This window comes from Triticum urartu, chromosome 2A (genome assembly GCF_056163025.1).
Source record: "Triticum urartu cultivar PI428250 chromosome 2A, HENAU_Tu73, whole genome shotgun sequence".
Lineage (NCBI taxonomy): Eukaryota > Viridiplantae > Streptophyta > Magnoliopsida > Poales > Poaceae > Triticum > Triticum urartu.
In genome coordinates, this window is record NC_141874.1 from 580,513,228 (window position 1) to 580,535,230 (window position 22,003).

The 22,003-nt window shown below is 44.5% G+C and overlaps 1 protein-coding gene across 8 annotated transcripts; it reads right to left on the reverse strand.

Annotated features, from left to right (window-relative positions):
• Window positions 1-965: 965 nt before the first annotated feature.
• LOC125538850 (uncharacterized) lies at window positions 966-4,125 on the reverse strand. Of its 8 annotated transcripts, none has more exons than XR_015616976.1 (5): window positions 3,691-4,125; window positions 3,522-3,594; window positions 2,821-2,900; window positions 2,669-2,690; window positions 966-1,170 (listed from the first exon to the last, which is right to left on the reverse strand). XR_015616976.1 is itself a non-coding variant. In XM_048702155.2 (3 exons), exons 1-3 carry the CDS (start codon window positions 3,884-3,886, stop codon window positions 1,074-1,076), a joined length of 366 nt encoding a protein of 121 aa, XP_048558112.1. In that variant the 5' UTR covers window positions 3,887-4,125; the 3' UTR covers window positions 966-1,073. The 8 variants fall into 8 exon arrangements, 3 of the variants coding, with proteins under 3 accessions (XP_048558112.1, XP_048558114.1, XP_048558113.1); XR_015616974.1 differs by having other exon boundaries at window positions 2,821-2,903; XR_015616975.1 differs by having other exon boundaries at window positions 966-2,690.
• Window positions 4,126-22,003: the final 17,878 nt, after the last annotated feature.

The following is a 22,003-nucleotide window of genomic DNA, read 5'->3' on the forward strand; positions in this document are numbered from 1 at the left end:
TTCATCTAGCCTTGCTGTTTCTTGAGAATCATGTCGGGAGGCTGACGCTGCATTCTTTAAATGAGGAGTAGTCCATTTGCCTGACTGCCCCATCATAAGTGATTGATGAGGGATACACAAGAACATTAGTTTGATGTAAGGACATGGTTAATACACAGATGTACTAGTATGTACCAAAAACAGAAAGGCATGTCATATTCAAAGGTATAACGTGTAAGCTAAGCAGATGCAATTTAACCAAATTGAAAGCAATACAAGCTAGACATCCGGCTGGAGTGGTGAGCATGATCATCTAGGACCTGAGAGCCTGGTGGGAGGCGGGCTGCTTCGCCACCATCGCGGCTTTTTAGTTGGCTTCCAGGTGATGCATGTCTTTGTTGGGCTTGTCACTGGCTCGGCCAGTGCCCTGACTAGCTATTTGTGTTCTCGTGCTCATGGGATGGTGCACTACAAGAAATATGTCAACTTGTGACCTTGACTATTGGTCACTAAAAGGTCATTGTTTTTCATTTGCGACCTTTTTGTGACAAAAAACAGAAGGTCAAAAGCTGGCAGTCGTAAACTGAAATTAACGACCTTCTCTGTGAGAAGGTCGTAGACGTTTATGACCAAAATATGCCTACTGTTTTGTTTTGGTCACTAGCAGTCTCTCCAGTCCACATAGGCATCCGACGTGGCAATCTGATGTGGCACAAGAATCAGCCCGGTCCAACTCGATTTTCTACATGGGCCGAGCCCATTAATTCAACCCATTTGGCATATTTATTTCTATTAATTTTTATCTGCTACATGGGCCAAGCCCAACTGGTCAGCCCATCAATTTTTATGCACGTTTGGCCTTTCAAGAATATATGTACAGTTTTGTGCAGCCCATTTCTGGTTTACATTCAGCCTTTTTATACATTCAAATATTAATTCAATCCTGGAGTTGGTCCAGTACTGTTTTCAGCCCATTCACATATTCATACATATGATCCACCTTTTTGACAAATTTTGCAAATAATTTCATATTTCAGCACTAAATATGTTTACATCACAGGCCATAAAGCCCTACAAAATAGTATCACTTGTTCCTATACAAAACTATCAAATGATACGTACAACAAAACAGAATACAGAAAATTTAGTTCAACAATTTCTTCCTCTTCCATCTTCCAGAACACACAACACCTGTGAAAATAAAGATGCCACAACAAAAATGGAAGGATCAGCCACTAGAAGCATATTGAATACAAGGGAAACAATCAAATTAAAGAAATGAAAGACACGCACTGTGAAAATTTTGACAGCACGAATATTTTTATATTACCATAACAAACAGAAATGTAATCTGATTGCACAAGACAAATGGCTTTATCACACACCCGGACGAGCGAAGCATTAACTTATGAGGAAGCTATAGAAGCTACTCCATGCTTTAACAAAAATACAGAAACTATAGAAGCTACTCCATGCTTTAACAAAAATACAGAAACTACATAAGCTGCACATTCAGGTTGTGATACTCCCATCTTCAGTATATGCATGTTGTGATACTCCCATCTTATGCAATTTGACTGACAGAACAAGAAACCACAACAAAACTGATTTTTAACATTCCATGCAAAATACGGTAAATATGTCTTGTATCTACTCCTTGGCTACTATTATTTCAACTATAAATTTAGCCAGCAATCATCAAATGCAAGTACAGAGTAAACTGGGACTTTGTTGTAGCTACAGAAACTGAAACAACACACACATCATGGGATTTCATATCATAGCAAAAAAATATTTTACCAGAACACAGGGTGTTCTTCTCTGTATTTTAGAAACATGCAAACAAAGGTTTTAGTACAATCAAACAAGTGGAGTAGACAAATTTCAGAACTGAATGTGTTCGCACCGTTTGGTTTATTAGCTCGGTTTATTTTAAAAAAAAAATTATGTACAAATAGACAAGTGGAGTAGCATGTGTTTACTTTGCATGCTCAAGGTACACTAGTCTGATGAAAACAATATGATGTGTTTATGTTTTAGTACAAGCTAGTGGCGTCAAAAACCAAGCAGTAGCAAGAAGAAGAGAAACTCTAGTAAATGATGATTATATGAAGAAACATGAACTACATTCAGTAGTGATGCTTCCATCATCCTACTATCACGGGTAGAGCAAACTACGGGTTACCATAGTTCCGGAACCATGTACTTCACGACAGATGTATGTAGTAACACAAGACGCATGACACATAAAGAAAAATTATTCATTCAAGAGACTAGAAATTATACATACAAGCACAGGTGGCCTAAAAATCAATCTACAAATGATAGATAATAATAAACAAGCGACAGCAGCATATTTTTTTCATTATATAAAGAGAAACTAACAGACTGTTACGTGCACGCAGATGCACCAAAAGATACTAAAGACCGTTTATCTTAAGAATTCCACATAGCTGCCGAACATGCTTATCATCCAAGGAAAGAAGCATAGCTTTTTCAAGGGAAATCAATCTACAACCCTATGGATATTAGGACTATCTCGGTACAGAATGAGCATGAGCAATACATTAGGCAGTATATGCGTCTGGAGAGAAAGAATTACGACCCACAAGGCTAACAAAGAGTTAACCGAGTCTATCACGAAGGAGCGGCCCGAACCAGTACATCAATCATGAAGGAGAGGACGAACCAGTAAAACGAGAGGAACCGCCCTAAAAAAATAAGGAACAAGAGCGATTTTAGTTGTTGAGAATTTTAGTTTTAAGTCTGAAATAGAAAATCATGCTATAAATAGCATCAAAGTGTATCTAATGAAAGGTGTTGTCCTGCAATACACATAACTGGATCTTGGTCGTCGATTTTCGCACCAGACGATCAGTTTAGACACATATTTTACTCCCAGTTACAACCTATTTGGATCCCTTCTGGCAGCAAAAAATACACAGACAAGAGACTAGTAAGTTAAACTGAGAAACATTAAGCAAAGCAAATGATATGGGCATGCATGATTGATAGTCTGGAAGTGTGTTCTCTGCATTTTACTCATAGTTCTTTTCTTTCTGAATGGTAATTGTACTCATAGTAACACCTCCAGATGTATGAACAGCTATTCAGTCAAGCATATGTTCATCTCGAGCTGTATGGTATCATTATATATAAAAAAACAGTGCCAATTCAGATTTGATAGTCCGTTTCAGATGCTGGCATGATTGATTGATACTAGAAGAAAAAAAATGATTGGATCAATCAGGCAGAAACATGCCCTGCCCCCAGATTTGTTCCACCTTTCCCCCTCCTGTACCGAAACTATAATAACCCGACTCCACCTAACCACCGGCTCATAAGCCAGACCGCTTCAAATCATTGCCGAATCACCAACCAAGAACACCCAGGGGCAAGCCAATTTACAGTTATACAGTTGCATACACCCCGATAAAAATCTCAGAAAATAAAATTCGAACCCAAGCTCTCCCGTATTCCATGACTAATAGAGTAGCAGTAGTAGTAAAATCACCAAGGCCGTCGCGGACTCGCAAGCTCACCTAAGTTCAACGAAAGCGGCGTCCGTCCTTGCAGTACTCCATTCCTTAGCACCACCAAGTCCTCCTCCAACAGCTGCAGAAACCAGGATGACAAATCCAAAATCAGCTCACTTGCTCGGTCAGAAAGAAGAAACAAAGAAGCAAGCGAAAATCCAAGAACAAGACGAACCTGGGCTGCCATGGGCGAGCGAGCAGGAGATGGAGACCAGCAACAGAAGCACAAGCAGCGGCGGCGGCACCGCCGGGGAGGGGAGCTGAGGTTCACCATCTTCCTGACAACCGCCGCCGCCTCCGTCCCCACAGACGAGGCGGACATGGCCCCGCCGTCTTGGATGGCCTGCATGCGCCGCCTGCGAGGTGGCCATGGCGTCGATCTAGGGTTTCGGCGTGGAGAGAAGGAGATGGTGGAGTCGAAGGAGGAGGTCGCCGGCGGGTATGAAGTAGAGGTTGTCGCCGGGCAGTCGAGGAGTGAGGGAGGAGGTCGCCGGCGGGGCTGGGGCTGGGGTTGGGGGTGGAGATCGGCGGCGGGGCCGGGTTTGGGGTTGCGGGAGAAGGAGGGCGGCGCGAGGATGGATCTGGGGGACCGAGGGGAGGGGGAAGTGGGTGAGTGGGGGTGGCGGTGGGTGGGGATCTGGGGGATCGAGGGGAGGGTGGGTGTGTGGGTTAGGGTTTTTTGATTCTCGGGAGAAGGTCTACCGTTGGATGGGTGCGTGATGGATGGCCCAGATTGCGTCCGACTTGGTGATCCGCGTGAAAGCAGTTCCTCGCGTCTAATTGGCCGGCTATCTCGCACTTGAATCTCAAAAGTTTAGACCCAAAACTTTGATTTTTTTAAACATAATAATGGCATATTTTGTCAAAATGATCTTGTTTTTTTTTCATAAGTGCACATCATAGAATGACAAACGATGGTATAGTTCGACGGCTTTCATTTTCTTTGCAGAAAAAGATGATTTTCCATTTTCCGAGTGCATAAAAGGATTTTTTTGTGAAGAAGCTACCAAATATTTGTTCCAAAATAGCACAACTCCATTTTTCAAAAATATTAGACCACATTTTATGTAAAATTGACCAAGTAGTTACATGTCAAAAGCTTTTGATCCACCTCTTATAAAAAAACAAATTTCACCCATTCACTAGGAAGCGGGGCAAATTTGAATGACAATTGTCTCATAGTTTGTTCAAATGTCTTATATTGTGCACAAGGGTGCATATTGGAATGGCAAACAATGTTGCGTAAGAAAGTTTTCATTTTCTTTGGACGAAAAAATCATTTTCCATTTTCCGAGTGCCCAAAATGAGTTTTTTTTGTGAAGGACCTACCAAATAAATGTTGCAAAATTGGACCAAATCAATTTTCTAAAATAATAGGACATATTTAATGCACATTTGACAAAATGGTTGGGTGTTAAACGCTTTTATCCACCTCTCGTGAAAAAGACAAATTTCCGCCGATTCAGTTGGAAGCGGGTCAAATTTGAACTGTAGCTACCTCATAGTTTACTCTTTATTTTCTCCAAAAATCATTTCTAGGTACATAAGTATCTATTTAATCAGAGAAACACCAAAAAAATTCTAAGATTCAACCACTAGGTAGGAACGCTCATTCCCGCAGTTTTGACCGCATTTTGAAACGGGCATAAAAAATTCAAAAAAAATCAAAAAAATGGAAAACCTTCGCATTGTGTCATTATATGTGACCAAGTTACCAGCAAAAATTATAAACTTGTAATACTGCAATTATTTTCAAAAAGTGTTCTCAGAAACGAGCTATCAAGTGTGAAGATGAATGACTTTCAACCCAAATGCTCAATCTTATGGCCACATTCATGGCATAGTTTGTTCAAATGATCTCATATTGTGCACAAGGGTGCATATTGGAATGGCAAACAATGTTGCCTAAGGAAGTTTTCATTTTCTTTGGATGAAAAAACCATTTTCCATTTTTCGAGTGCCCAAAAGGAGGTTTTTTTGTGAAGGACCTCCAAAATAATTGTTGCAAAATTGGACCAAATCTTTTTTCTAAAATTCTAGGACATATTGTTGAGGAACGTAGCAGAATTTTAAAATTTTCTACGCATCACCAAGATCAATCTATGGAGTCATCTAGCAACGAGGGAGAGAGGAGTGCATCTACATACCCTTGTAGATCACGAGCGGAAGCGTTCAAGAGAACGGGGTCGATGGAGTCGTACGAAGTGCCAATTACTGAGTGGGCCCAGAGATACCTCTCCGTCATACGGAGTGACAAATCCCAGTCTCGATTTGTGCCAACCCAACAGACACTTTCGGAGATACCTGTAATGTACCTTTATAGTCACCCAGTTACGTTGTGACGTTTGGCACACCCAAGGCACTCCTACGGTATCCGGGAGTTGTACAATCTCATGGTCTAAGGAAATGATACTTGACATTCAGAAAAGCTACAGCAAACGAACTACATGATCTTTGAGCTATGCTTAGGATTGGGTCTTGTCCATCACATCATTCTCCTAATGACGTGATCCCGTTATCAATGACATCCAATGTCCATAATCAGGAAACCATGAATATCTTTTGATCAACGAGCTAGTCAACTAGAGGCTCACTGGGGACGTGTTGTGGTCTGTGTATTCACACATGTATTACGATTTCCGGATAACACAATTATAGCATGAACAATAGACAATTATCATGAACAAAGAAATATAATAATAACCATTTTATTATTGCCTCTAGGGCATATTTCCAACACATATTTAATGCATAATTGATAAAATGGTTGGGTGTAAAATTTTTTGATCCACCTCTCGTGAAGAAGACAAATTTCCGCCGATTCAGCTGGAAGCGGGTCAAATTTGAACTGCAGGTGCCTCATAGTTTGCTATTTATTTTTTCCAAAAATCATTTCTAGGTACATAAGTATATATTTAATCAGAGAAACACCAAAAAAATTTCAAGATTCAACCACTAGCTAGGAACGGTCATTCCCACCGTTTTGACCGCATTTTGAAATGGGCATAAAAAATTCAAAAAAAATCAAAAAATTGGGAAACCTTCGCATTGTGTCATTATATGTGGACAAGTTGCCAGGAAAAATAACAAACTTGTAATACTACAATTATTTTAAAGAAGTGTTCTCAGAAACGAGCTATCACGTGTGTTGATCAATGGCTTTCAAGCCAAATGATTAATCTTATGGCCACATTCATGGCATAGTTTGTTCAAATGATCTCATATTATGCACAAGGGTGCATATTGGAATGGCAAACAATGTTGCCTAAGGAAGTTTTCATTTTCTTTGGACGAAAAAACCATTTTCCATTTTTCGAGTGCCCAAAAGGAGGTTTTTTGTGAAGGACCTCCAAAATAATTGTTGCAAAATTGGACCAAATCATTTTTCTAAAAATACTAGGACATATTTAATGCACAATTGACAAAATGGTTGGGTGTAAAAAGTTTTGATCCACCTCTCGTGAAAAAGACAAATTTCCGTCGATTCAGTTAGAAGCGGGTCAAATTTGAATTGCAGCTGCCTCATAGTTTGCTATTTATTTTTCCCAAAAATCATTTCTAGTTACATAAGTACCTAATTAATCATAAATACATGGTTTGGTGGTGATATGTCGAGGTTTGGGCTGTGGCCAAGGGCCCCAACTATAGAGCGCGTAAACTCGCATGCTCGCCGCGTGGTCACCGCGTGACCGTGGCGTTGCCATGTGTCCTAGGCGGCCTAGGCATGTCTAGTGGGTTGGGCACTCCCCAGGTAGGTGCTAGGAAGAAAATTACAACATAAGATTCTCACGAGGAGACCGATCGATGCTCAAACATGAATTAGGAGCCAAGTGTTTGATTAGCGGTACAGGAAATATACATGGCTAATGGGCGTGTGTTTTGGCTGAGGATGACCAGTTACTAAGAAGACCGTATTCACAAATTTTCAGCTCAAAAGGAGGAGCCTAGGTGGTACTTGCTTTGCAAACTACCACACTGGACATAAATACGAATGTTGAAGCTCGGCCCAAAATAATGAATGGATTGAGCTGGCATTTGGTGGAGGATGGTTATTTGGGCATAGGAAAGCATTGTAGAAAATGGATACTATTTGGACATGCCAAAGTGGTACTTCCTTCACAAACTGTTGTTCTGAACAGAATAGGAAAATGAATATTTTTGAATTATTTTTGAACTAGGCAAGGAAGGTTTTTACATATTTGACGAATATATGACCCATAGAATTTATGAGATTTTTTTTGGGAATTTTGGGAATGACAGAAATATAGGTTGCTTCACAACCTAGGGCAAAAACTGCCACATGGACATGACACATAGGCAAAACTGATGAGGTGGCGCCCAGTCATAGCAACCCACCACAATTTACAAGGCTATGACCATCTATATTGGTCATTAACAACTAGAAATAAGGCAGCGGACTAGCGTTGTTTGCTTTATGACCATTTCATGTAAGGAAATTACGACCTTTCTGACCAAAATGGTCGCAATGGTTTAGGGTTTGGAGCCCCCCAAACAGCTTTTGACCAATTGGTCTGAAATGGTCATAGATCTATGACCATTTCTTCCAGGATCACTGACAGAAGGTCACTAGTCGACATATTTCTTGTAGTGGTGGTTCATGTAAAAAAATATCTTTCCTTATATTAATACAGACCGACTTCGGCCTTTCAAATACAAGATAGACACCATATGGAACATGCAACCACATATGACACCGCGAAGTTAAAGCAAGTACCTGGGATGGTGGTTCATTGCGAGCGAGATCATCAACTCCAGAGCTACATTTACCGTCTCCATCTGCTGACACTGCACCCTTCATAGCGCTGTAACGTGTCGTGCTTACCCGCGTAGAAAGCTGGAGCAACTTCTCTCTTTTCTTTTCTGCTTCTCTCGAGGCAGACTCTGAAATACCCCTGCATAAAAACACAATAGTGAGAGTATGGGTGAAGTGTTTGCAGAACTAGTGCACTGTAAAAGTAGCAGATAGCAGGTGGCTGAAAAATAAATGACATGAGACACATGATAGCTCTACAACATTGCATGGCAAACAAAATTAGATTCTACTCCGTATGATTTTGTAATATATGAGCACAGGAAATGCAGGTAATCCTCCAGCACACCACCACATGTGGTCATATCAAGATCACAGTCGACTGAAAATAAATAGGTCAGTCGATTTTTTTAATGAACCGTCCGATCTATAAGGAACGGGCAGATGGCCTTCGTCTACCTCCAGCCAGTCACTGTTGACGATCTTTCTCGAACCGCCAGCGACCACTGGCCCAGACCCCTGCCTCCGCCGCCCCGCCCTCCTCTCGACCTCACACCATCGCTTTGCTTGGCAGCGCCCCCAGGCCATCACTTTAATCCCAGCTGACCTCCAGATCGGGCGCCAGTAGCTCTAGGCCCCACACGCCTCTAAGATAAACACCGAGGCACTGCTTCCCCGGCGTAATAGGCGGACTACCGTCCGTTATGCCGGGGAATGGTTCCGTTAATTGGGAATCAACTGACCAGGAATTGAAATTCAGGGGGGCAACGGAACTCTAGCTAAGGTGAAATAGTATATGAGGAGAAACCTTGTGCATCGCGAGTTACTAGGAACACCTAGTATCAAGAAGAAGCGGTTAACTAGTGTCTTTTGTGGGATGAATACCGTGCAAGCAGACACGTAAGATTTGCACGAATAAGTGAAGAGGAGTACCCTTATTGGTTGCCAGTGTGGTCTCCTCCATATGTCGCGGTGATATTCTTTTTTCTCCCGGGGGAACCAATGTTTTGGAGAACCGTGGATCCTTGGACAAACCCATGGCCAAATTATTGACTGTGTTGTCGTGGCCGTATATTGGGGGAGGGGAAGCAGATCCGAGGCTGTAACGCCCTCGATGCGGCTATATCTCCCATGTGTCGAAGCACGACTTAGAGGCATAACCACATTGAAAGCAATGTCGCAAGTGAGGTAATCTTCACAAACAACCCATGTAATACATAAGGGAAAAGATACATAGTTGGCTTACAATCGCCACTTCACACAATTACATGAATAAAGCATTACATCAACCAGATATAATCAAGGTCCGACTATGGAACCAAAATAAAAGAAGAACCCCAAATGCAACAAGGTCCCCGATCGACCCCAACTGGGCTCCACTACGGATCAACTAGAACGAAACGACACAAAGGACAAGGTCTTCATTGAGCTCCTCCTGAGCTTGGTTGCGTCATCTGCACGGACTCATCGGCACCTGCAAGCTGGTTTTGGAAGTATCTGTGAGTCACGGGGACTCATCAATCTCACACCCTCGCGATCAAGACTATTTAAGCTTATGGGTAAGGTAAAGGTATGAGGTGGAGCTCCAGCAAGCGACTAGCATATATGGTGGCTAACATACGTAAAAGAGAGCGAGAAGAGAAGGCAAAGCACGATCGATAAACTATGATCAAGAAGTGATCCTAGAACAACCTACGTCAAACATAACTCCAACACCGTGTTCGCTTCCCGGACTCCACCGGAAAGAGACCATCACGGTTACACACGCAGTTGACTCAATTAAGTTAAGGTTCAAGTTATCTACAACCGGACATTAACAAATTCCCATCTGCCCATAACCGCGGGCACGGCTTTCGAAAGTTCAAATCCCTGCAGGGGTGTCTTAACTTAGCCCATGACAAGCTCTCACGGTCAACGAAGGAATAGACCTCCTCCCGAGACGTTCCGATCAGACTCGGTACCTCGGTTCTTCAAGACATTTCGACAATGGTAAAACAAAACCATCAAAGCCACCCAGATGTGCCGACAAATCCCGATAGGAGCTGCACATATCTCGTTCTCAGGGCACACTGGATGAGCAAGACGTCAGGTAAGCCAGCCCAAAGTTGCCCCTGGTAGCCTCGGACATCGCTGAGTTGGACCAACACTTAGAGAAGCACTGGCCCGGGGGGGTTAAAATAAGATGACCCTTGAGCCGGCCGACTCAAGGGAAAGAAAAGGCTAGGTGGCAAATGGTAAAACCAATGTTGGACCTTGCTGGAGGAGTTTTATTCAAGGCGAACTGTCAAGGGGTTCCCATTATAACCCAACCGCGTAAGGAACGCAAAATCCGGGAACATAACACCGATATGACGGAAACTAGGGCGGCAAGAGTGGAACAAAACACCAGGCATAAGGTCGGGCCTTCCACCCTTTACCAAGTATATAGATGCATTAATTAGATAAGAGATATTGTGATACCCCAACAAAATATCCATGTTCCAACATGGAACAAGCTTCAATCTTCACCTGCAACTAACAATGCTATAAGAGGGGCTGAGCAAAGCGGTAACATAGCCAAACAACGGTTTGCTAGGACAAGGTGGGTTAGAGGCTTGGTTCAACAATATGGGAGGCATGATAAGCAAGTGGTAGGTATCGCAGCATAGGCATAGCGAAAGAGCGAGCAACTAGCAAGCAAAGATAGAAGTGATTTCGAGGGTATGGTCATCTTGCCTGAAATCCTGCAAGGAAGAAGAACGAGTCCATGAAGAAGACAAACGGACGTAGTCGAACGAATCCTCACAACACGACGTTATCGGAACCAACCCGAAGAAGCAACACCTGAAAGAAACAAACAACATAGTAAACAACCACGACATGAACATGGCATGATGCGCAACCAAGTATGATGCATGTCCGGTTTAATGAAGCATGGCATGGCAAAGAGCATAAATAATCCTACAAATTAAGTGGAGCTCAGTATGCAACGAGTTGCATATTGATGGAACACCACATTAATTATTTAGTTCTCTACTCAACAAATTTAAATGTTGGTTAACATGGCAAGAGGTGAAGCATAACAAAACTTTACCATTTAAACCATTTAAATGGGGCCGGATATAACAAACAACAAATCCGGTAAATCCCCATATGCATTAGTAATTTGGTGCAACAACAATCTAAACATTTTAATTGTTGTTATCATGATGTAGATGACATGAACAAGTTTATGCAATTTTTATTAAAAGTTGACAAGAGCATTATGAAGCATTTTTCATCGTGGCGGAAATGAAAGGGGTGCCACGGCGACGATAACGAAACGGTGCCACGGTAACGTTCCGGTTCCGTCAACTCATTGAGACGTCGGTGCAAAAGAAAGTGACGGGAGCGTGTCATGCGATGAACGGTGGGGTGCTCCCGGTAACCGGGTTCCCACGGGTTAGCGGCAAAAGAGGAGGACCGAGCAAGTGACAACTCGGACACGGTGCAGACAATGGGTGCATCTCATACAACAGATGCAAACGTTCTCGGACGATCGTCTCGGGGTTATACATTCGAAGTGTGCAAAAGGGACGGTTCTCGTTCGGTGCAAAGCAGAGGAAGTAGATGTCCTTAGGACGTTCGTAGTGGAGGTAGTCGTACACGACGACGGTAGTTGTACACGGGCCTTCGGCCACGGAAGTCATACGCGTCCGTAGATGTTCGGGGTCGCGACATGGAACTAGACGTCCACGGGGTCTTCGAGGGTCGACGGTAGTGGTACTCGGGTCGTCGGCGACGGTAGTTGTTCTATGAATCGGGCATCAAGGTACTTGTCGTTCTTAGTGATTCCGAAGATGGCGGTAGTGGTACACTTTCGAAAAGGGACTTGACGCATCAAAGGTCTTCGGTGCCACGGTACTTGTCGGTCCGGGTCTTGACGTATCCAAAATGGTCGTCGGTGGTGGAACTTGGCGCTGTTGTGGTGGATGTTTGGGCACCGTACGTCGTGGTACTTGGTAAATCCCGGAGACGGTAGTTGACGAGCCAGGTAGGCGGTATTGATGAATCCAAGTAGCACCAGGCACACGTCCACGGTCAGTCTTCAGACTTGTTTTTTTCCTGTACATGACTGCAGGGGGTCCTGGGGGGGAACTCGGCGATGGCCATGGCAAAGAGGCGACGGTAGTGGAGAAGCAGGGAGCAACAACTCGAGTCGCGGCAGCAGCAACTGTCACGGGCGGAGGTTGGGGCCAGAGCAGAGCAAGGTTCCCGCGGGCAGCCAAGAGGCCGTCCCTCGCGAGGTGGCACAGGACTGCGATGGTGGTGGTGCGCTCCGGCGAGACGGGGACGCAGGGAAGGGGTAGAGCGCGGCAGGGCAGGTCGGGTCGACAACTCCGATGGCCGGCCAGCGAGGCTGTGGTGTTGGCGCAGAGGGGATGCGCAGCTAGACTTGTGGGGGTGCGGCGTCGCAGCAGCTCGCCCGGGAGGACGAAGAAGGATCGGAGGAGAGGACTGCGCGGGGCTACAGGATCCGGCGTGGACGAGCGCTGGTCCGACAAAGAGGGGGCGCTGGGAGGACGGTGATGCCATGGCCGCGACGTGGTCCTGTTCGTCGGCGCGTGGAGGAGCAATGGCGAGGCAGAGGGGCTCCTCTGAGTGGGGGTCGATGGATATGGGGGAAGAAGACGGTCGGCGCGCCCTCTCCTGCGTGTGGTGACGCGCGAGGGAGGAGAAGGGATCGAGCACGGGGCTCTTGTGGCGTGAGGACTGAGTGGCGGCACGAGGGAAAGGAGATGATGATCGGGAAGGAAAGAACGAGAGGGAGAGAAGTGGGATCGGGCAGAGAAGGGGTCGAGCGCGTGGCCTCCTCTCCTGGCGGCGCGAGGGAGGGATCGAGATGGAGAGAAGTGCGGTGCAGGAGCTGGGCTTCGGGCCATCTAGGTCAGGCCGCGAGTTATAGTTAGGTGGGCCTTAGGGGCTGGTTGGACTGCGGGGAAAAGATGGGCCTGGGTTCTCTTCCCCCTCTCCCTCTTTAAAACTTAATCCTTTAACAGAAAAGAAATTAGAGAGAGGAAAAGAAAGAGAGGGTTAGGGAAGGATTTTGAGCATGGGGATAATTTTACTGGACTCGCAATAAAGATCTTGATCCAATAAAAGTATAAATGGGCATGTGTACAAAGTTTGGATTCGAACTCGTTTGAATTAAATTTAAATGAGTTCGAATAAGAAGTGGGCGTTAGAAAGGTCCCAAAATGTTGAGATTTTTGGTAGACCTCCGGAAAGTGAAGAAAGAATTTAGGGCAAAGTTTGGAGACGAGGAATATAGTAAGAAAAGCATGGAATATTTTGCAAGTGTGTTTGCGGTAATTCCAAACGAGTGGAATATTTTTATTTAACTCCCTAATATTGGGAGGATATGTTATAAAGAGAATCACCATGTGAATTCCCTCGATTTAAATGGACCGAAGATCCATGCAATTTATTTAGTTGAGTTGCAAAAGATTTATGAGATGATGGCATGATGACATGATGCAATGCACATGATGCAACGAACCAAACAAAACACACAACGAAACCCGGAAACCCTGGAAGGCATCTGAAGCTCCGGACTTGGGGCGTCACAACACTCCACCACTACGAGAGGATCTCGTCCTGAGATCTAGAATGGCACCGAAGGGAAAACGGAGGAGAAAGAGAAGAGGTAAAACTAAGTTGCTCCTTTGACAAACGAGTGATACCAAAGAACCTTGAAAAAGGTTAAACCATTTCAAGGAAAGAATACAACGGAGATAAATGAAGTTGAAAACACTCTGTTAGCAAAGAGGAACAAGGAAGAATAACTTTGGGCAGTACTCCGGTTGAGAAGGGATGCAAGGCTTGATACGGTGAAAAGAACTTGAGCAGAGGACACGACACTCCAGTTAAACAAGATAGAGAAGGAATAAGACTGATATAATTTGGACAGCACTTCGACTGTAAATGGAAGAAATTGAACATAATCTTGACAAACCGAGATGAGGAGTGAAAAGAGCAACAACACTAGACCTTCGGGAGAAAGAATAGAATAAAGATAATTGAGACAAAAGAACGTAGAAGAAAATGCCAACTTCTGCTACAAAAGAGCTTGAAAAGGTATCCTTAGGAGAAGGGTCGAACAGAGTTGTTGGAAAAACCAACAACGAAAAGAATAAGCTTGATATGGTCTTATGGAATACATCTCAAATTATGAGGTGACAACCTGCCACTCACGGGAAAAAGAATTGGATTGGTATGAGCAAGGAGACAAGAAACTTATTTCACCGGAAGGATGAAATAAGAACTTGGGTCATTTATGAGCACCATAGGTAGCAGCAATCCTTAGGGAATGCTCTAGGCGAAATATAACCCAAGATAATTCCAACGAATAGGTTGATGGATTTAAAATACCTCATTCTTAACAATATGTGAATCATGAAACCTGAGCTCAAATTATCAAAAATGATAAAATAGCCCTCTAATAATATGGTAGAAAGAATTGCACTCCGGATTGCACGAAAAAGAATACTTGTGCTCCTTAGAAAAGAATGTTGATGAACACTTCAAGAAGGAAATTAAATCATTGATGAAACCATCATGTAGAACCTTCATGAAGAACTCCGGTAACAAAAGGATAACGAGAAGAAAGAGAAGTTGAAAACACAAGGTGAATCCTTGCAATGATTAGATGGATCTTCGTGATGAAATAAATTGAGAGAGCTTGGAACTCCGGAAAAGAAAAGATGAAACAATTGAAACCAAGATTTTTGATGAGGCTCCGGAATAAGGAATTAATCACTTGGATGAAACAAGAATAAGAATTACATTATGCTTATCCTTCACCAATTAAATTGATAACAAACAACGGATTTGACATATTACTTATTCTCGTAGAAAAGATTAAGAGAGATATAACATAAACTTGGGAAGGTCTTCGACGAACCATCGGTAGGATTTGGAAAACAACGAATGAGTTGATATGATAACCATGGAATAGAATCTTGAGCAAACCACCGTAAGAATTGAAAATGAACGAAGAGAAGATAAAGAAACACTGGGAAGAATTAGCAAATGAATGAAGATGCTTGAGAGAATTTAGAGACAAGAGAACGAAGGGATCACGAACTGATTAGAGATTACTTGAACGAAGCACCGTAAGATAGGAGAATGATAGCTGAAAGTTGAGAATGAATAAACCTGAATTGATGGACTCCGAATAACAAACTGAGAAGACTCTTGAATTGCTCCAGATAGGTGAAAATAATTTTTCATGATCCAAACAATTACGAGAGGATGGGAACAAGCTAGAATCACGAATCTTGAAGAGAATGGAGCAAGATTAAAGAGAAGCTCTTCTTTGGTCTTCAAAATCCGAGAATGACGAGGAGAAACACCACCATGAATTATTTAGACACTCCGGAATGAAGAATGGAAAGGTTGAGCCAACGATGAAAATAATTTAACCGATCATGGAGAAAGACATTTGACTGATGACAATTCATTCTTACGTCAAACTTCGAAAAGAAATTTGAGGATAGCTCCGGGAAAATAAGAAGAGTCAGGTTAGATCCTGGGAAAAGACCTGTGGGTTAGGGCCCACTCAAAAGAAACACCGTTGAATGATTTGAAGGAGAGATTGCACCGGTTGAGTTAAATTACTTGAATGAGGGAACATCCTCGAAAGATCTTGAACGAATGCAGAGTGGAAACACGAATATTCGAGATATCTTGAGCACTCTGGAACAATTGAATAGCGAGAAATGAATGAATATGAGGAGCACCGGTACGAGAAGGCATTTGAAACGAGGGAAGGATATGATCAACAAAGCTTGAATTAGTTCCACCGGAGAAGAAAGAGAAAGAATAATGATGAACTTGAGGTTCCGTTAGAATCTTCATAAGAATCACTGGATAAGAACATTGAAGGAAAAGAATGGAGAGACGTCCATCAATAAAATGATACTTGATTGAGAAATCTGAGTCCTTGAAGGAAAAGGATGGGTGGGCGGGAAAACAAAGTCAACTTGGAATGGATGAAGACAATACCGTTGAGAAGAACTAGTAATAGATCTTGTGGATGTAGAGATGATCGGATTCACTTGAAGAGAAAAACACCTGTGAAAAGGGCTGACATGACAATCTCGATTATCATGAAGGATTAGTATCCGCATAGGAGTATGAGAACACCGCTTAGGAAAGGTATGGAATCAACATTTGACTTCGAAGCAACTCGAATACCACAACTGAAAACAAAAAATAAAGGATTGTCTTGGAAAATAAGCCAGAACAAACCTATTATAGAGATTTCATTTGAAGTTTTCATGGTGGGGCCTACACGGGCTCGATCGTACAGCACCATCATGTACAAGGCAGTGCACATGACATATGAAGCGTCCCCGAGTCGGCATAGCCAAGGACTCTTTAAGACACAACGTGAACACTGTAAAACCAACCATGAATAGGCGGACCACTAGACGTCGAACCCCAATTTCGTATCATACATCTGTCGGAAAGATATCCTAAGAGCTACTTGAATTCCCACTTATAAACTCCCGAAACTTTCCAGTTATGCAATCAGGTGTTGGGGATACAGGGGAAGCATAATATCTCACCCAAAGCTAGCAAATCCTACATCCAGCTGTATCCATCCTTCAACACATAACCAAGAAACCTTCAGAAATCATCTACCTCAACCTTCGAAAAGCATCCGTTATACGAGTTATGGCAATACTCCTGAACTCCCGCCCTAGTACTGGGTGGCGTCGAGGTTATCTCACCAACAACTGCATAAAAGAGATTTTCGATGTCGACGAAACTAATCTCAGGTATTCCAGAACTGCAATTATAAAATTGTGACGACAACACCTCGGAGCTCAACTCCCCGGGACACTACCACAACCCCTAAATGTCAGGAGGCACCAAGAACAATGTTCTCGTCACAAAACCATCGGAACGATTCCAAAATACCCACGTGATCCTAAATTTTTTTAGTGAAATTTGAGAAGAGAAGAGTCAAAACTCTATGTCAGGATGCCTTACCAGAGCGATGGAGGGACTGGGGAGTAAAAAGAATTCCTAAACTCTCCGATATATATAATCCTAATTGACTCAAAAACATTTTTCTAAACTCAACAACGCCAGCTATTGGATCAAGCAAGGGGGCTCCTAAGGTCGGGGAAGGATCTGATTACCAACTTGTAACGCCCTCGATGCGGCTATATCTCCCACGTGTCGAAGCACGACTTAGAGGCATAACTGCAATGAAAGCAATGTCGCAAGTGAGGTAATCTTCGCAAACAACCCATGTAATACATAAGGGAAAAGATACATAGTTGGCTTACAATCGCCACTTCACACAATTACATGAATAAAGCATTACATCAACCAGATACAATCAAGGTCTGACTACGGAACCAAAATAAAAGAAGAACCCCAAATGCGACAAGGTCCCCGATCGACCCCAACTGGGCTCCACTACGGATCAACTAGAACGAAACGACACAAAGGACAAGATCTTCATTGAGCTCCTCCTGAGCTTGGTTGCGTCATCTACACGGACTCATCGGCACCTGCAAGCTAGTTTTGGAAGTATCTGTGAGTCACGGGGACTCAACAATCTCACACCCTCGTGATCAAGACTATTTAAGCTTATGGGTAAGGTAAAGGTATGAGGTGGAGCTGCAGCAAGCGACTAGCATATATGGTGGCTAACATACGTAAAAGAGAGCGAGAAGAGAAGGCAAAGCACGATCGATAAACTATGATCAAGAAGTGATCCTAGAACAACCTACGTCAAACATAACTCCAACACCGTGTTCGCTTCCCGGACTCCGCCGGAAAGAGACCATCACGGTTACACATGCAGTTGACTCATTTTAATTAAGTTAAGGTTCAACTTATCTACAACCGAACATTAACAAATTCCCATCTACCCATAACCACGGGCACAACTTTCGAAAGTTCAAATCCCTGCAGGGTGTCTTAACTTAGCCCATGACAAGCTCTCACGGTCAACGAAGGAATAGACCTCCTCCCGAGACGTTCCGATCAGACTCGGTACCTCGGTTCTTCAAGACATTTTGACAATTGTAAAACAAAACCAGCAAAGCCACCCAGATGTGCCGACAAATCCCGATAGGAGCTGCACATATCTCGTTCTCAGGGCACACCGGATGAGCAAGACGTCGGGTAAGCCAGCCCAGAGTTGCCCCTGGTAGCCTCGGACATCGCTCAGTTGGACCAACACTTAGAGAAGCACTGGCCCGGGGGGGTTAAAATAAGATGACCCTTGAGCCGGCCGACTAAAGGGAAAGAAAAGGCTAGGTGGCAAATGGTAAAACCAATGTTGGACCTTGCTGGAGGAGTTTTATTCAAGGCGAACTGTCAAGGGGTTCCCATTATAACCCAACCACGTAAGGAACACAAAATCTGGGAACATAACACCGATATGATGGAAACTAGGGCGGCAAGAGTGGAAAAAAACACCAGGCATAAGGCCGGACCTTCCACCCTTTACCAAGTATATAGATGCATTAATTAGATAAGAGATATTGTGATACCCCAACAAAATATCCATGTTCCAACATGGAACAAGCTTCAATCTTCACCTGCAACTAACAACGCTATAAGAGGGGCTGAGCAAAGCGGTAACATAGACAAACAACGGTTTGCTAGGAAAGGTGGGTTAGAGGCTTGGTTCAACAATATGGGAGGCATGATAAGCAAGTGGTAGGTATCGCAGCATAGGCATAGCGAAAGAGCGAGCAACTAGCAAGCAGAGATAGAAGTGATTTCGAGGGTATGGTCATCTTGCCTGAAATCCCGCAAGGAAGAAGAACGAGTCCATGAAGAAGACAAACGGACGTAGTCGAACGAATCCTCACAACACGACGTTATCGGAACCAACCCGAAGAAGCAACAACTAAAAGAAAAAAACGACATAGTAAACAACCACGACATGAACATGGCACGATGCGCAACCAAGTATGATGCATGTCCGGTTTAATGAAGCATGGCATGGCAAAGAGCACAAATAATCCTACAGATTAAGTGGAGCTCAATATGCAACGAGTTGCATATTGATGGAACACCACATTAATTATTTAGTTCTCTACTCAACAAATTTAAATGTTGGTTAACATGGCAAGAGGTGAAGCATAACAAAACTATACCATTTAAACCATTTAAATGGGGCCGGATATAACAAACAACAAATCCATTAAATCCCCACATGCATTAGTAATTTGGTGCAACAACAATCTAAACATTTTAATTGTTGTTATCATGATGCGGATGACATGAACAAGTTTATGCAATTTTTATTAAAAGTTGACAAGAGCATTATGAAGCATTTTTAATCGTGGAGGAAATGAAAGGGGTACCACGGCGACGATAACGAAACGGTGCCACGGCAACGTTCCAGTTCCGTCAACTCATTGAGACGTCGGTGCAAAAGAAAGTGACGGGAGCGTGTCATGCGATGAACGGTGGGGTGCTCCTGGTAACCGGGTTCCCACGGGTTAGCGGCAAAAGAGGAGGACCGAGCAAGTGACAACTCGGACACGGTGCAGACAACGGGTGCATCTCATACAACACATGCAAACGTTCTCGGACGATCGTCTCGAGGTTATACCTTCGAAGTGTGAAAAAGGGACGGTTCTCGTTTGGTGCAAAGCAGAGGAAGTAGACGTTCTCAGGACGTTCGTAGTAGAGGTAGTCATACACGGCGACGGTAGTTGTACACGGGTCTTCGGCCACGGAAGTCGTACGCGTCCGTAGATGTTCGGGGTCGCGACATGGAACTAGACGTCCACGGGGTCTTCGAGGGTCGACGGTAGTGGTACTCGGGTCGTCAGCGACGGTAGTTGTTCTATGAATCGGGCATGAAGGTACTTGTCATTCTTAGTGATTCCAAAGACGGCGGTAGTGGTACACTTTCAAAAAGGGACATGACGCATCAAAGGTCTTCAGTGCCACGGTACTTGTCGGTCCGGGTCTTGACGTATCCAAAATGGTCGTCGGTGGTGGAACTTGGCGCTGTTGTGGTGGACGTTCGGGCACCGTACGTCATGGTACTTGGTAAATCCCGGAGACGGTAGCTGACGAGCTAGGTAGGAGGTCTTGATGAATCCAAGTAGCACTAGGCACACGTCCACGATCAGTCTTCAGACTTGTTTTTTTCCTGTACATGACTGCAGGGGGTCCTGGGGGGGAACTCGGCGATGGCCATGGCAAAGAGGCGACGGTAGTGGAGAAGCAGGGAGCAACAGCTCGATTCGCGGCAGCAGCAACTGTCATGGGCGGAGGTCGGGGTCGGAGCAGAGCAAGGTTCCCGCGGGCAGCCAAGAGGCCGTCCCTCGCGAGGTGGCACAGGACTGCGATGGTGGTGGTGTGCTCCGGCGAGACGGAGATGCATGGAAGGGTTAGAGCGCGGTAGGGCAGGTCGGGTCGACAACTCCGATGGCCGGCAGCGAAGCCGTGGTGTTGGCGCAGAGGGGATGCGCAGCTAGACTTGTGGGGGTGTGGCGTCGCAGCAGCTCGCCCAGGAGGACGAAGGAGCGGAGGAGAGGACTGCGCGGAGCTGCAGGATCCGTCGTGGATGAGCGCTGGTCCGACAGAGAGGGGGCGCTGGGAGGACGGTGATGCCATGGCCGCGACGTGGTCCTGTTCGTCGGCACGTGGAGGAGCAACGGCGAGGCAGAGGGGCTCCTCTGAGTGGGGATCGATGGAGATGGGGGAAGAAGACGGTTGGCGCGCCCTCTCCTGCGTGTGGTGACGCGCGAGGGAGGAGAAGGGATCGAGCATGGGGCTCTCATGGCGTGAGGAGTGAGTGGCGGCGCGAGGGAAAGGAGATGAGGATCGGGAAGGAGAGAACGAGAGGGAGAGAAGTTGGATCGGGCAGAGAAGGGGTCGAGCGCGTGGCCTCCTCTCCTGGCGGCGCGAGGGAGGGATCGAGATGGAGAGAAGTGCGGTGCAGGAGCTGGTCTTCGGGCCATCTAGGTCAGGCCGCGAGGTATAGTTAGGTGGGCCTTAGGGGCTGGTTGGACTGCGGGGAAAAGATGGGCCTGGGTTCTCTTCTCCCTCTCCCTCTTTAAAACTTAATCCTTTAACAGAAAAGAAATTAGAGAGGAAAATAAAGAGAGGGTTAGGGAAGGATTTTGAGCATGGGGATAATTTTACTGGACTCACAATAAAGATCTTGATCCAATAAAAGTATAAATGGGCATGTGTTCAAAGTTTGGATTCGAACTCGTTTGAATTAAATTCAAATGAGTTCGAATAAGAAGTGGGCGTTAGAAAGGTCCCAAAATGTTGAGATTTTTGGTAGACCTCCGGAAAGTGAAGAAAGAATTTAGGGAAAAGTTTGGAGACGAGGAATATAGTAAGAAAAGCATGGAATATTTTGCATGTGTGTTTGTGGTAATTCCAAACGAGTGGAATATTTTTATTTAACTCCCTAATATTGGGAGGATATGTTATAAAGAGAATCACCATGTGAATTCCCTCGATTTAAATGGACCGAAGATCCATGCAATTTATTTAGTTGAGTTGCCAAAGATTTATGAGATGATGGCATGATGACATGATGCAATGCACATGATGCAACGAACCAAACGAAACACACGACGAAACCCGGAAACCCTGGAAGGCATCTGAAGCTCTGGACTTGGGGCGTCACAGAGGCGGTGAAGGACGGCGTAGCAGGAACAGCTCCGGTTCGGTGGAGGGTGGCAAAGTT